At 36.0% G+C, this 16,766-nt stretch overlaps 1 protein-coding gene across 1 annotated transcript; it reads right to left on the bottom strand.

Moving 5' to 3' along the window:
• Window positions 1–2,901: 2,901 nt before the first annotated feature.
• LOC127962444 (cocaine- and amphetamine-regulated transcript protein-like) lies at window positions 2,902–3,868 on the bottom strand. Its single transcript, XM_052562003.1, has 3 exons — window positions 3,557–3,868; window positions 3,377–3,460; window positions 2,902–3,197 (listed from the first exon to the last, which is right to left on the bottom strand). Exons 1-3 carry the CDS (start codon window positions 3,716–3,718, stop codon window positions 3,090–3,092), a joined length of 354 nt encoding a protein of 117 aa, XP_052417963.1. The 5' UTR covers window positions 3,719–3,868; the 3' UTR covers window positions 2,902–3,089.
• Between the last annotated feature and the right edge of the window lie 12,898 nt (window positions 3,869–16,766).

Below are 16,766 nucleotides of genomic sequence, written 5' to 3'. Positions count from 1 at the left end.
CTTGGCACACATCATTCCAAGACCCTCATGAAAATAATAAATAAATAAATAAAAATTATTTTATTAAAATGTTGCAATGACATAAGCCAGTTAAAACTTTGGAATTGCCCATTTTCACTAATTATAGTTATGAAAAGATGGTTGGTCCCTAGTGATGAGTCATTTGAAGCTGTAACTGAAAATGTTTTTTTGTTAAAACACTTTAGTTTGTGGACCATTTCTAATTATTAACTATTTATTAACTTCAACTGTTGCCTCAATAAACTCCTAATAACTGCTTATTGATAGTAAGGAAGTTGTTACATTTAGGTGTGGGGTAAGGAATATATTATATAAGGCATTAATTAATATGTGCTTTATAAGTACTAATAAACAGCTTATATGCATGCTAATAAACAACTAGTTAATAGTGAAAATTAAAACTGGAACTAAAGTGTTACCAGTTTTCTTTTGCGGGATTTAATCTTACATATAATTGTTTACATATTTGTTGGTTTGGTTCGATCAATTCCCATTAATACACTGAAAAAAGTAATAACTAAATTTACTTAATTTTTATTTGGCAAGTTTTTGCACAAGCATTTTTCAAGTAAATTTAACACATTTGGAAATTAAGTAAATCTACATAACTAAGTTAAGTAAAAAAAATAAAATAATAATAAGTACATTTTATTGAGTAAAATGTAATTAAATAATATTAAATTAATGTATTTAGCAGACACTTTTATCCAAAGCAACTTACAGTGCATTCAGGCTAACAATTTTCATCTTCTGTAGACGTCTGACAGAAATAAAGTCAGTCTGGTTATTAATAAGTGGAGCTGGTGATGCTGTTTAATCAGATCTTGAGAGATTTCATGTATTTTATTTCAGTTGATTTCATCTAAGGCTGTGTCTGAAGTCAGTTGTAGTAGTTCTTGTGTTTCTCTTTTCTTCAGTGATTCTGTTTGTTAACAGCAGCTGTTCATCACTAATTCTCAATCAGCACTTAGTTAATCAATTCATTACTTAAATGCAAAGTTTTAAAAGTTACATGGTTTAAATCAAGGCAATCTATTTACTCAAACGGTTTGAGTAAAGTTTACTTATCGGGTTTTACAGTGCTATTTCTTTTGTCTGTTTTCTTAATTGCAGAATATTTATCAGAGACTTATTTACCCTCATTTGATAAAACTGTTTTGAAAAAAATTATTTTACATTTAGAAATTTCTAGAATATCTGTTTCGGGTTTTTTGTTAGTGTAAAAACTTTTCCAAAATAAAAAAAGTAAGTAAGTGAAATTTTCACTTATTTTTACACAATCTTGAAGTGTTCCTGTAGCTCAGTGGTAGAACATTGCATTAGCAAGTGAAAGTTTGGGGGTTCGATTCCCCGGGAACAAATGATAGGTGAAAATTGTTAGCCTGAATGCACTGTAAGTTGCTTTGGATAAAAGTGTCTGCTAAATACATTAATTGAATATTATTTAATTAAAATATACTTATTCGTTTTTTTTTTTTTACTTAACTTAGTTAAGTAGATTTACTTAATTTCCAAATGTGTTAAATTTACTTGAAAAATGCTTGTGCAAAAACTTGGCAAATAAAAATTAAGTAAATTTACTTATTACTTTTTTCAGTGATAGGGCAGAAAATGTTCATTCACAGAGTGATATTAATGTTAACACTAAAGGGGTATCATTAGATTCATCCTAAATGTGTGTTGTGTATCAATTATTTGGATATATTCCCTATCAGACATAATCATATAAAAATGTTTATGTAAGCTCAGTTGTGTTTTTTTGAATCTCTCAAAATATCAAATTATTATTTAAAGCAAATGACAGATTTATTACAGATGGCATACAGCTTTGCTCATGTTTACAATCAATTTGCTTCCTCTCCAGCAACCCAAATACAATTACACAATCAAATGAATAACTCTGAATGATGACAAATCATGATGATATCTGAAAATGACATGGCTTGAGGATGCGCAATGGTATGATTGGTGTTATAAAAAATTAGACCCATTAACTACTATTTTTATGCAGATCTGTGTTTGACCTGTTTTGCAGTGCCAGCAAGCAACAGCAGACGCATATTTCCCATCGTCCTCTTCTGCTGGCAATCTGTCAAATGTTAACAATTGTAAATTAAGCTAACAAAGAGTGAAAGCGCCCATTTAAGTGCCGGCTTTGGTTGACATTTGAGGGAATTCGGGAGTGTTTTTTCTGCTTGGCTGCGAGCTCTGAGCTAATCATGGGACACAGCCTGTACTAACTGTGCACTTTTTCTCATTCTCTCCTATGAGTCACAGGCTTTGTGTAATACAGAAATGTCACATATTTTGAACCCTTGTTATAACTATGCTGTTGAATTCATGCAAGCGGATGGAACGAGATGTGTGAGACAAACTGAACAAAATTACAAGGAACTGAAAACTTATAAAACACTAACTCTGAAATTGGAGTTTCAGAGAATGGGTTTTATTAAACACATCACCTTGATTTGTGTAATTCCAGAAAGAATGGCTTAAATACACAAATTTGCCATTGTTTTCTTGTAATGTAATATGTAATACCTTGTAAGTGAACAGTGTAAATGTCTGTTAGGCATATAATCATAATTTCTTATTGGTTTTACAACCAATAAAATTTATATTTCATTTTTAACTTTCATTTAGTTGATTTTAACTACATTGTCTTCATCTATAGGTAAAACTGGTTGAAATATTCCAGTTATATATATATATATATATATATATATATATATATATATATATATATTCTTTTACTGCAGGTTGACAGTTTTATATCACTAGAAATTAAAGAAATTACTCTTTTTGCAGTTCAGAACGTTTTGTTTAAAATGCCACCATGAAACATGTATTATACTAACTAGAGGAAACACACAGACTGCCTTAGAAAACAAAAGTCCACCCAGTTTATTCAGGTTCAATTACACATCAAGAGCAGCAAATAATTAAACAATCTTTCAAATTCACCCGTTCTTCTCACAGAACTTCGTAATCATAAAAATAGAAATCACATAATATATAAATCTCTGCAATATCGTGTTTATTTTCCAATTCTCAATCCGTTTGTATCTTTACAAACATTTCAGCAAAAAGTAATTGCAAAACGCTCCACGTGGACAGTCGCACATTTTGCCGATTCTCGATCCTTTCCTGATGGCGCATTGTTCCCCGACATCGCACTGATGTGAAAGAAAAGCGGAAACGTTAAAGAAACCATTGTCAGTGTTTTGTGAATAGCAAATGTAAATGCTAAATGTGTGATTTTAATCTAGGCATCAGAGCACTTTCCATTATTTTAAATATCAAAATAGACACATAAATCTCATAAAACATTACTGTTTTGTGCTATAGTACTCACTGTCGGAACGCGCCCAAACTTCTTTTCCCAAAGTGAGATGCGTTTACTCTGCAGTTTCTCCAGAACGTCGTGTAAAGCCCCGAGCTGTGAACATGTTCAGATCAAGAAAGTATCATTAAAATCTTTTAAAGAAGGGAACATCATTTGTTTTCTATGCTCCGAGAATTGCGCAATACTTACGAGCTGCTTTTCGTTAGTCAGGTTCGGGTCCTTTGGGTAAAACTCCCTCAAAGCTCTCGTTTCTAAGTCGGATTCGTTGTCAAAGTCAATCTCGGCACCCTGAATGCAGGAGAGCAGCACCGCGCATGCCATCGCTGTGGTCCAGAGTTTGGAGCTGTCCATGGTCACAGCCAAGACTGAACGCGTCCTCTGCACTGAGATTCAGGTGAACACTCGCTCCCCGCGGTCCAAGCACCTTATATCTGCTCCACTGACACACCACTCACTTCAGTCCTTCTTTTGCTCCACCTAACATTGATTTTTGTCCATGCGTAATAAGGACGCCGACGATGACTCATTGCGTAAAGCTGGCGAGTGTATGTCCAAAACAAGACAGAAAGACGTCTGAGGGGAGGAAAACAAGTCTTATGCTGGAAATGTTTACACATTATTATATATGATTCAGTTTACTGAATGTTTCAGCATAATGTTTGTATTCACGTCGCCTACATAAAAAATAGCAGTATGAAACAGATTCCAGATCCTTTTCGGAAAAGGGGAGATGGGCGAGTTCTAACACAGTTTACATCCAAGGTTTACTTTTGAAAATATCTTAAAATGTTGTCTCCAAAACACTTTTCACCTGTTCCACTAACTCCAAACTCAACATGCCTTAGAAGGTCAACATGTGTCACAATGAAGCAGGTCAAATAGTTTATTATGGGCTTTCTATGCAACATTTAAACTGTAATATAATGAAACATACACACACGTAAACTTTAAACTATTAAAATTTCCCGAAGCCTGTTAGAACCAGCCAACAGACTGGGGGAAAAGGTTTACGACAGTACTGGATGTAAACCGGGAATTTTCATCATGAAACAATAAATAAAACAGCAAAATGTGACATGTGAAACACATGTCACTTTTTACCCGACCTGCAATTTATAGAAATACTTTTCACTGTGTTTCTTTGTTACACAACAGCTTTAGTATAGTATTATGGTAATAAGTTAAATCAGTAGCCTATATTAAAGTATTAGAATTCAAAAAAAAAAAAATAATAATAATAAATGTGACAATTTACTCCACTCTTTCTTCTATTGATGACAATCATTTTAAAACCTCCATAAAACATTTAAAAAACAATTCCAATGAAAAGTTATTTGAAAGAGGCCCATTTTTATCTGTATTCACATAAGAAAAACAGTGAGATGAGGGCATTTAAGTTTAGCATGACCATAATAGTTATTTTTAGTAATGGAAGGATGTACGCAATTGTGATGAAGATGGTGAAGTTTAAGTGTCCCTCTATACCAGCTGTCCTGCTTTCTACATTCATCTCAGTTTTGTCAGCTTTTTGTGTAGCAGACGCAGCCCTTTTTGAAAAAGGAACATCAAAGAAAACCTGCAAAAGACCAGGACAAAAAATAAAAATAAATCCTATACACACAAGAGTTAGTTAATACAAATTCAATGGCCATCAAATTCACTTAGAAGTTGCTGCTATAGAAGGTGCTCTGCCCATTTTTGTTGATTAATCCTATTCTAGGCACAGAACGTGTTATTTTGTTGTTTCCTGCTGATTAATGCAAAGCTAAGCCTCGCTTTGATCCGGTCTTAGTTGCTTCATGAGGATCTTTTGGCGGTTAGAGGCAGGAATCAAACCAGGTCCGTCTGACTGCTCTGTGGGCTGCATGAGTCATATCAGTCCAATTACCACATGTATTATTGCCTGTCAGAAACTTCCCCTCAGCACGCTTACCTGTTTATTAATACGACCACTGTTGGGGTAGTTTTGCTCACCACTCACATCAAATGAGCTCTTTTTTCATCTTCTTCCAAGAACAAATATTCAAAGTATGTGCAGGTAGATAGTTCATATGCATAAGGACGCATGTCAGTGGTTTAACACCAGCAAAACATTTAGCTTTTCAGTCATAATTCGCATAACATTTCTCCACACTGCTAAAAAATGAGATCCTGAGGGTGTCATTCCTGTCAAAACAGTGTAGACCATTTTTGAGAAGATGATTACTTGATAGGACAGGACTGCCACAGGGTGTCGAATCCAGACCAAGTGTGAGAATGGCTGAAAGCAACAAAACCTAAAATACACACTGACATTTGCAGTAAACTTCTCATAAGCATTTTCATGCTGTTGTGCATGCAGACTTCATTCACAATTTGACTGGTCAGCTTGTAAATGGTAGCTTGCTGCAATCTTTCAGAGTGGTTTTGCCACCCTCTAATAAGGTTTAGCTCTGGTTTTAGTTGAGGATATAACATATCTTCTGCCAAATAGCCACAACAAAGGAAGTCTGACATATTTTAATATTAAGTTCTCACTTTTAAGTTTCCTTTAAGATTACTGGCCTCTAGAAACTAGCTTCCTGAGCCACTAAAGGAGGTTGTTTGTATTTGCAGTGAAGAAGAAGAAGATGGGTTTTGTCCTTTGAAGGCAAATCTCAAAGAATATGCAGGAGTGTTGTGTGGGAGAGATCAGAATTCATTATCTTCCTGACTTATTCAAGTATTCTTCCAAACTCTAAGATCTTGGCACATTTGTTTTGGTTCAGAGATGTTTGTTTTCTCCTTTGGCTGGCGTGTCAGTGATCTCCCACCCTTTTTCTACCTTATGAATCCTCCTGAGAGAGTCAAATTACCGGAAAGCCCCTGCGTTGGAATTGATTTCGTGTGGGTGTGTGATTTCCCTTTTCCCTCAGGTGATCAAGTTAAGCGCATTACGGCCTGATTGCCTCTCTAATGTCGAAAAATGATAAGTGAATTAAGACCTGACATACTTGTGTCACATCAGCTTGGTGGATTCATTCTTAAGACTCTCCAGCCAGTCATCAGCAGTTGTTATGATGATCTAAATGCTTAAAAATAGATTGGAAGGAGAAGAAAAAAATGGAAAGAAAAATAAAAATAGTATTATAAACTATGTTATAACAAATTTCTGCATTAATAGTGGTGATTTTTCAATGATGCTTTCTGCAGGTTGCATCGTCACGTCAGTAGGTGGCGGCAAGTGTTTTAATAAGTATTTAACCAGTTCATTCATAATACTGATTTAATCAGGAATGATAGAATTAATTGGGACTATTTCAGACTAAGTGTATCACATCATTCATCACATTCAAGAACTTACGTAGTCCGAAATGTTGAGATTTCTAGTGTATGTTGTTAATTTGGCACCACTGTAAAATGAGCTGCACATTGTTTTGGTGCAGAGACGAGAATGTGTCTTTTGTACAGTGTTGCAATTTCTTTTTATGACTTAATTAGAAGCATCATATTTACTCAATTATTTTATCTGTTACATAGGGACTACTGAACAGACATTGAACAGGTCAGACATTTTAAAGTGTAAAGTATTAACTAATTATCTAAACATCAAAATAAAACTCAGTAAAAACTTTGAACTATGATGACACTGAATCATTCCCTCAACAAGTAATCCAAAAACATTGATCCCTTCAGTACCGACACACCACTGTGTAACTACATTGTTGGTGAAGCAAAACTAGACGATGCACTTTATCTAAAATTGCAATTACTCAATATTAAACTCTTGTTTATTGAGCCGAATAAAACTAAAATCACACTCACAACCCATGCTAAGGCAGTCAGAGCAATGATTAAATTCAGAAGAATATTCTTTAATCAAATCTGGTTTATGAAGGATAATAAAAAAACATGAAGTTTTAGAGCTTCAGCATAGCAACAGGGGGCTTGATAACTCAGAGAGAGGAAATATCTGCATCTGAACTGTCAATTACTCAGAGGGCTGTAACACTTTACCACAGCGCCAGAGGTCCCTTGTTAGTGCTAGACCCAACAACACAGACTCCCCATTATGACACGGGGAGGGAGTCAACACTCAGACCCAAAACACAAGCCAAACAGTCACGCTTCAGACAGCCTTTAGATCCTTAAACCCAAAATGGAGCTGATAAATGGGACTCAAGTCAGTTAATCAAGCTGTGAAGTGGCCAGTGGGTGATGCTTAGATGTCAGCTTGGTGAGAGACACAGAATCAGGTCACTTCACTGTGCAGCAAAGATTATCTTATGTGTCAGTGACGGCCACACTCCAGTCCACTGCTTGCGTCAGTCATTAGGCTAACAGCAGAAGCTTTGCCTGTTAGTGTGTTTCCTTAACAGATGCATCCATCAATGTCCTGGGCATCCTACAAGACAATCCACTATCACTACAATGCAAATCACTATAGCCATTATTATGCAAGCTGTTACAGCAGCAAGAGCCTATTTGTACCGGAACTGACCCATCTCACCTCTATCAGAAACACTCTCTAGAGAGCAAATGAGATGGTCAAGCACAAAGCAAAAGAGCAATTCGATTGTTTCTGGGTCTGAGGCAAAGAATGATAAATAAGAGCCAAACAAGAGGAGCAGATGTGAACGAGCTTGTTTGATTGCAAAGTCTGTATTTGTCCTGACATACCTTAGGAGAAGATTAAAGGGAAAAAGTACACAGAGCAAAGCTAAGGGTACGATACGCTTCTTTAAATAACACTGTGCAACGTTCTGTTCTTGCAGGTTTGGTAGGGGATCTTGAGCTCATATGTAATCATCTGTCTTTTAATCATTTTTAATCATTTTTTCAAGTTGATGAATAATTAAACTCTTCCATTTACATCTTTGCTTCTGAGGGATCAAAACAGCAGTGTGTAGCCCTTGAAGAATTAACAAGCATTGCTGACTTTAATGGGATTGACATTTGTCTTTTTAAAATGTTAGTTTTTTATTGACGTTGTCACATGCATATTTGCATTGGTTTTATTTGTTCTACCAAATTGTCCTCGTTTCACTTCAAATACAGAAAGGGAAAGCTTTTCTACATCCATACTTTTTCTGCTTGGGGCAAAAAGTATGTGTTTGATATATTCACAAAATTGTTAAAAAGGCTGTCCGCACATACCGGGGTCCGCAGTCTGAGTTGTTGTGCGTCATTGTGAGGTAATTAGGGGTCTTTGAAAAATCAGCCTCTACTCGTTCCTGCCTACAAAGCTTTATTTGTTCTGATGAGGAGTTGCTTATCTCCGTAATTGCACTGTATAACTATCGTGTGTGTGGCATTAAGCTTTATAATATTGCTTAACGACTCCACTTCCATTCCACCCACTCTCTTCAAATCCATTTTTAGACAAAAGCTTCACATCTTTAAGCTAACGCCAACATAACAGAATAAATCGGGCTGAGGGGGACAGAAAATGCCAAGAAATTCAAAGGAAGAACTTTGGGTGACTTCTGTGGTAAATATTAATAGAGGAATTCTTCTCTCCAAGAACACTGCTGTGTCAGAGACCTTTTAAAAGTCAAACTTGCTTGAAAAATAAACTATATAGAGTATATAATATATACAGAGTTTTATAATAAAAATTATTCTAATTATTGACATTTTTATAAAGACCTTTTAAAAAACAAACTTGCTTAAAATATATTATGCATGTGTTACGTATTGTTCAGTTGCTCCATTTCCAGTCTGTATCCATTTTTGTTTGTGTTTGTTTTATAGAATTTTATAATAATATATTGTATTATCTTTTATAACCAAAACAATCCAAGGTTTCTATTTAGCACAGTGGCTAAATGAAAAAATAACTAGATGACACCCGATCTAAGTATTCCCTCACAGTAATAGTAATGACTTTAAGAATTTCCTCACTGTTAAAATAGATAACATCAGAAATACAATAACAAATGTAGATTCTACAGTGTCTAATACTTCAGTTTCATCCATTGCACCCAAAGATAAACTGCAGTTTAAATAAAGAGGTAAATAAACTTATCACTGTATCTAAACCAACAACATATTCATGAGATGCTGTACCCACTAAATTACTGAAAGAGCTGTTACCTGTAGCTGAAGAACCACTTCTCAATATCATTAACTCGTCGTTATCTTTAGGTCACGTCCCAAAACCATTCAAGCTGGCGGTTATTAAGCCTCTTATTAAGAAACCAAAACTAGGTCCTAGTGAACTGGCAAAGTATAGGCCCATTTGAAATTGAATGAAAAATTATCTGAAAATTATCTGAAAAAAAAAAATATCTGTATGAAGAATTTCAGTCAGGTTTCAGGCCCCACCATAGCACAGAAACTGCACTTGTTAAAATTACAAATGACCTGCTTCTTGTGTCAGATCAAGGCTGCATCTCATTGATTATTTTACTTGATTTCAGTGCTGTGTTCGACACTAAAGATCATGACATACGCCTAGATTACAAAATTATACAGGTATTCAAGGACAGGATTTAAGATGGTTTAGATCCTACCTGTCCGATCGCTACCATTTTGTTTATTTAAATGGGGAGTCATCTTATTTTATTACCAAAATATGGAGTGTCACAAGGATCTTTCCTAGGTCCTCTGCTATTTTCAATATATATGTTGCCCCTTGGTAATATTATTAGAAAATGCGGGATTAGTTTCCACTGTTATGCTGATGATACTCAGCTATCTCAACAATACCAGATGAAACTTCTAAATTATCTAAGCTAACAGTGTGTTAAAAATGGGAAAAATTAAATTTGTATAAGACAGAGATATTAATTATTGGACCAAAACAGAGTTCACAGAATCTTGTAAATTACAGTTTGTAACTAGATGGATGTACTGTTACTTCCTCTACAGTCAAAAATCTGGGTGTTGTATTAGACAGCAACTTTGAAAACCACATTTCCCATATTACAAAAACAACATTCTTCCATCTTAGAAACATTGCCAAGCTACGAAACATGTTACCTGTTTCTGATGCAGAAAAGATAGTTCATGCATTCACAACCTCTTGTGATGCACTGCTAGGTGCTTGTCCTGCATTTTCAATAAACAAGCTACAGGTAGGAGCAGCGCGTAGTAGTCTTCTACCACGCTACAATCCATCATGCTCCATTAGGTCACAAAACGCTGGACTTTTGGTAGTTCCTATGATAGCAAAGTCCACTAAAGGAGGAAGTGCTTTCTCGCATTTGGCTCCCAAAATCTGGAACAGCCTCCCTGATAACTTTTGGGGTTCAGAGACACTCTCTCTGTTTAAATCTACATTAAAAACACATCTCTTTGGCCTAGCATTCAAAAAATGCATCTCATAATTTTGGACTGCAGTTATATCTGATCAAATGTGGATTATTATTCTTTAGCTTGGGTTAAACTCATTAATTTTAATTGGTTGGAATAGCAGCTATGCTATTATGTCTCTGTTTGTTTCTCTGTTTTGCCTGGAATTTACACAAGCTTCAGTCTGGATCCAGAACACCTGAGATGAGATGATGTCACCCCCTCAGAGGACCCCAGATGATGCTAACCCTCATATAAAAACTGCTGTTAATAGTGTTCATCATCTGTTTGATTATGTCTTTAATTGATTTTTTTCCGTACATTTCTGCCATAAGCGCATAGAATGAGTCACCACTGATAAGCTACTACTAAATGTTCAAAAAACAAGATTTTCTGTAAAGTTGCTTGTGTCTTGTTGAGGTCAGAGGTCAGAGGAGAATGGGAAGACTGGTTAGAGATGATAGAAAGGCAACAGTAACTCAAATAACCATTTGTTAAAACCAAGGTATGCAGAATACCATCTCCGAATGCACAACATGTTGAACCCTGAAGCAGATGGGCTACAGCAGCAGAAGACCACACCGGTGCCACTCCTGTCAGCTAAGAACAGGAAATGGAGGAAAGAATTCGCACAGGCTCACAAAAATATGACAATATAAGATTGGAAAAATGTTGCCCGGTCTGATGAGTCTCAATTTCTGCTGCTACATTCAGATGGTAAGGTCAGAATTTGGTGTAAAGAAAATGAAAGCATGGATCCATCCTGCCTTGTCTCAACGCTTCAGGCTGGTGGTGGTGGTGTAATGGTGTGGGGGATATTTTCTTGGCACACTTTGGGCACCTTAGTACCAATTGAGCATTGTTTAAATACCACAGCCTACCTGAGTATTGTTGCTGACCATGTCCATCCCTTTATGACTACAGTGAACTCATCTTCTGATGGCTTCTTCCAGCAGGATAATGCATCATGTCACAAAGCTCAAATCATCTCAGACTGCTTTCTGGAACATGACAATGAGTTCACTTTACTCAAATGGCCTCCACAGTCACCAGATCTCAATCCAGTAGAGCATCTTTGGGATGTGGTGAAACGGGAGATTCGCATCATGGACGTGCAGCCGTCAAATCTGCAGCAACTGAGTGATGCTATCATGTTGATATGGACCAGAATCTCTGAGAGATGTTTCCAAAACCTTGTTGAATCTATTCCACGAAGAATTAAGGCAGTTCTGAAGGCAAAAGGGGGTCCAACCCGATACTAGCAAGGTGTTCCTAATAAAGTGGCCAGTGAGTGTATATATATATACAGTACAGACCAAAAGTTTGGACACACCTTTCTCATTCAAAGAGTTTTCTTTATTTTCTTGACTATGAAAATTGTAGAGTCACACTGAAGGCTTCAAGGGCTATTTGAAGAAGGAGAGTGATGAGGTGCTGCGCCAGATGACCTGGCCTCCACAGTCACCGGACCTGAACCCAATCCAGATGGTTTAGGGGTGAGCTGGACCACAGACAGAAGGCAAAAGGGCCAACAAGTGCTTAGCATCTCTCGGGAACTCCTTCAAGACTGTTGGAAGACCATTTCAGGTGACTACCTCCTGAAGCTCATCAAGAGAAAGCCAAGAGCGTGTAAAGCAGTAATCAAAGCAGAAGGTGGCTCCTTTGAAGAATTTACAATATGACACATTTTCAGTTGTTTCACACTTTTTTGTCATGTATATAATTCCATATATAATTCCACATGTGTTAATTCATAGTTTTGATGCCTTCAGTGTGAATCTACAATTTTCATAGTCATGAAAATAAAGAAAACTCAAAACACTTTGAATGAGAAGGTGTGCCCAAACTTCTGGTCTGTACTATATATATATATATATATATATATATATATACATGCACATACACACACACACATCAAAGACAGAACCAGTGTGCCTCAGATGCCTCTTCTGAAAACAAGGTTTCTGTCATCTTCACAGCAGCCAGGAAGAAATCAGGACAGGTTTGGGTGGCTTGTCACAGAGGATAGAGGATCTGCAAGATACAAAAGGGGACAGAATGATGAGTGTCAGCCAAGCAGTCATTAGATGGACTGCAAGTATCTCTCTAAGTGATTCAAGGAAGCTGTTCATTAACCCACCACACAAGTGTCTCACGTCAAGCAGCATCCTCTCCATCACTAAATTGAGTTTCCATCATCCAATGAGCATTTATTTGAAAAACAAGCGCTTCTTCATTTTGCCAGACTCCTCCACCAGCTCCACAGAAGCGTAATTACACAGCATAAATAATTAAAGAAGTGAGCGGCTGATTATTGCAGACCTAATGACTCACTCAGTCTCTCACTGACTGCTTTCCTCCATCGAGGACTGAGAAAGACGGCTTCAGTTCTGACGAGTTCAGCGCTCATGTGTTCTCTTCCCCTGCTGGCATTTCTCACTTCTCATGTCTGCAATTTCATAATTATACGTTTTATGGAATTATGAGAAGAATGTATTTGCTTTTCACCCATTTAATAGCGTTTGGGAGGCTAAAAAACTGGAAAAGAACATTTGGATGATCTGATCGCATTTCGGAACTGTCAGTTCCTTTGCTCAAATCAAACATTATTAAGGGTCAGACAAACATCTCAATATGGTCTTCATGTATAAACGAAGGCTCTGTAAAATCTTAGTTTTTAGGTGTTGTTGAGTATTTGAATCATCATTAATTTGACCTTGTAAAATGGACTAAATAAGCAATAAACAAGTAAGGCTAGACTCTATGTTGACGATAAGTAAACAAATAATGCCCTCTAGTGCTCAATGAAAATAACGAATACAAATTTAAAACTGTACTTTATATTAGATTCATTATGAGGACAAACTATTTCACTAAATGTTAACTTGAATTATGCAATATTTAGTAAAAGCATATACAAATAGGCCTCATATTGTACATGCTGTGCGGCAAATTATGCTGGTGTGTGTGTGTTTGTGTATGAGATGTCTATATATATATATATATATATATATATATATATATATATATATATATATATATATATATATATATATATATATTAACTTGTAAAAAAGATTTTAGACAATAAAAATACAGATTATGGTAAATTGGATTATGTCTTCAAATAGATGGGGGAAATATCTCTTCACCATCAGAGATACTGCACAAAGCAGAGACAGATCCTCACTAAATAGAGGTGATCACAGTCTGGCCACTGAAAAAAAAAAACACTGCAACTGACAAGCACTTCTTCAAAAGGAAGAAAGGGTCAGTGAGGTCGATACAGAGATCACACTTTCTCCACCTGCCATACATTTCATTATACAATAATGAAATAATTTGAAAAACTTTCCCATTTCATTCCACGTCAGAAACCGGTCAGAAAAAGATCAAATGCAGGTATTACTGAGGGTGGACAGTCATCAAGCTTCTGTCACACTCTCAGAAACCAATTACTGCTATGATCTTCATTTTCAACAGTTAACTGTACCAGAATATTTCAGCTTTCTGTAACAGAATATTCTTAATGTTCATTACTGTCTTTTTGAAAGTTTATTTTATTCTATTTTAATTATTATCCTTTATTATTATTTATATTACCAAAACTTGTAACTCAATTGATGTTTTCCCCCTCTGTTAAAGTTTTTATTGTGTGCACTAATATTTGGACAATGTTTAAAACAAACACATCAATAAAGAATGTTAACATTATTTGGAATAGTGATTAAAAAGTTCACTAAAGGGTTAGTTCACCCAAATAGCAAAATTATGTCATTAATAACTCACCCTCATGTTGTTCCAAACCCGTAAGAAAACCCGTTTATCTTCTGAACACAGTTTAAGATATTTTAGATTTAGTCCGAGAGCTCTCAGTCCCTCCATTGAAGCTGTGTGTACGGTCTACTGTCCATGTCCAGAAAGATAATAAAAACATCATCAAAGTAGTCCATGTGACATCAGAGGGTCAGTTAGAATTTTTGGAAGCATCGAAAATACATTTTGGTCCAAAAATAGCAAAAACTATGACTTTTTTCAGCATTGTCTTCTCTTCTGTGTCTGTTGTGAGAAAGAGTTCACAACAAAGCTTTCTGTGATATCCGGTTCTTCAAAGAATCATTCGATGTAACCGGATCTTCTTTAACTAGTTCACCAAATTGAACCGAATCGTTTGAAACGGTTCTCGTCTCCTTAAGCTGTTAACTTTTTTAATGTAACTGACACTCCCTCAGAGTTCAAACAAACCAATATCCCGGAGTAATTAATTGACTCAAACAGTACACTGACTGAACTGATGTGAAGAGAGAACTGAAGAGGAACACCGAGCCGAGCCAGATAACGAATGAAAGATTGACTTGTTCACGAGTCAAGAACCGGTTGCATCGGTTTTCCGATCACCAGTAGTTCTTTCGGACAGTTCGATTCAATAAACCGGTTGAAGAAAACGGTTCACCGGTTCTTTTGTGCTCGACGTAATGGAGTCATTTGCGATGATTGCCCTTGATTCAAGCCTTTGGTTTACCAGCGCTCATAACACTAGCACAGAATCAGTTCAGAATCAATCAAAAGAATTAGTTCGGTTCAGACGCTCTGTGTGTCGGTCTGCTTCTCAGCTCCTCGGTTCACGAATCGGACGCATCTGACAGAATTGACTAGTGAACGAGTCATTATCTGGCTCGGCTTGGTGTTCATCTTCAGTTCTCTCTTCACAGCAGTTCAGTCAGTGTACTGTTTGAGTAAATGAATTACTCCGGGATATTGGCAGGGGCGTAGCCATCTTTTCAGAAGTGAGGAGGACAGAAATTATATATATATATATATATATATATATACTCTCACACACACACACACACACACATACACACACACACACACACACACACACACACACACGCACACGCACACGCACTCACACACACACACACACACACACACACACACATTACAATATAATATATAACATTACAATAGAACATTTCTGCATTTATTTGATCCAAAGTAAAGCAAAAGTTGTAAAAGTTTTCACTATTTAAAATAACTATTTTCTATTTGAATATATTTTAAAATGTAATTTATTCCTGTGATCAAAGGTGAATGTTCAGCATCATTACTCCAGTGTCACATCCTTAAGAAATCAAATCATTCTAGTATGCTGATTTGCTGATTATCAATATTTAATACATGAACACATTTTTTTTTTCAGCATTCTTTGGTGAATAGGAGGATCCAAATATCAGCATTTATCTGAAATAAAAAGCCTTTGCAACATTATACAGTATATAATTCTAAAATATATATTTTTTTGGAAAATAAATTATAGAAATTAATACTTTTATTTAGCAAGCTTTAAAATCTCAATAAATAACATTTTGAAATATATTCAAATAGAAAACAGTTATTTTAAATAGTCTAATAAAAAAAATTCTGTTTACTGTTTTGCTGTACTTTGGATCAAATAAATGCAGGTTTGGTGAACAGAAGAGACTTGACTGGTAGTGGATATTATGGGCAACTTTAATTATTCTCTAACTTCTAGCTTTTAATTGTCTTAGAAATCTATAACTGCTGGACAATAGCAAATAATAATGATTTTTTTATATACTACAAACACTTATTTATCACATAATAAGGCAGAATAGTTTCTATACTGTAATAAATCTGTGTCAATTAGCACTGTTTTGTTGATATACTGTATTTATCACCTGCTGGAGATGACTTGAAAAACCATATATTTTCGCAGTCGTATGGGGGGTGAAATGCTCGTTTTCACTCAATATCCTGTTAATCTTGAGTACCTATAGAGTAGTACTGCATCCTTCATAACTCCAAAAAGTCTTTCGTTTTATTATATTCATAAGAGAAAGATAGTCTGTACCGATTTTTCCCGGAAAAACACGACCGGCTGGAGGCGTGACGTGTGGGCGGAGCTAAAGAATCACGAGCTAGAGTAGGCTTTTGTGTTGAGAGCATTTGGAAGCTGTGACTTTACCGTGAGGAAAAAAACATCCAAAACAAACCATGGCTAACAGTCAGATTCAGCGTATATTTATGATACAGAATCAGATCCCGAGGCTGAAACTGAACGAGAGCAGCAGCAGCAACGACTCGCTCCGAGCGGGGCTCGAACCCGGGTCTCGGCATGGGA

Source organism: Carassius gibelio, chromosome B7, assembly GCF_023724105.1.
Source record: "Carassius gibelio isolate Cgi1373 ecotype wild population from Czech Republic chromosome B7, carGib1.2-hapl.c, whole genome shotgun sequence".
Classification (NCBI taxonomy): domain Eukaryota; kingdom Metazoa; phylum Chordata; class Actinopteri; order Cypriniformes; family Cyprinidae; genus Carassius; species Carassius gibelio.
This window is presented reverse-complemented; position numbering and strand designations above follow the sequence as displayed.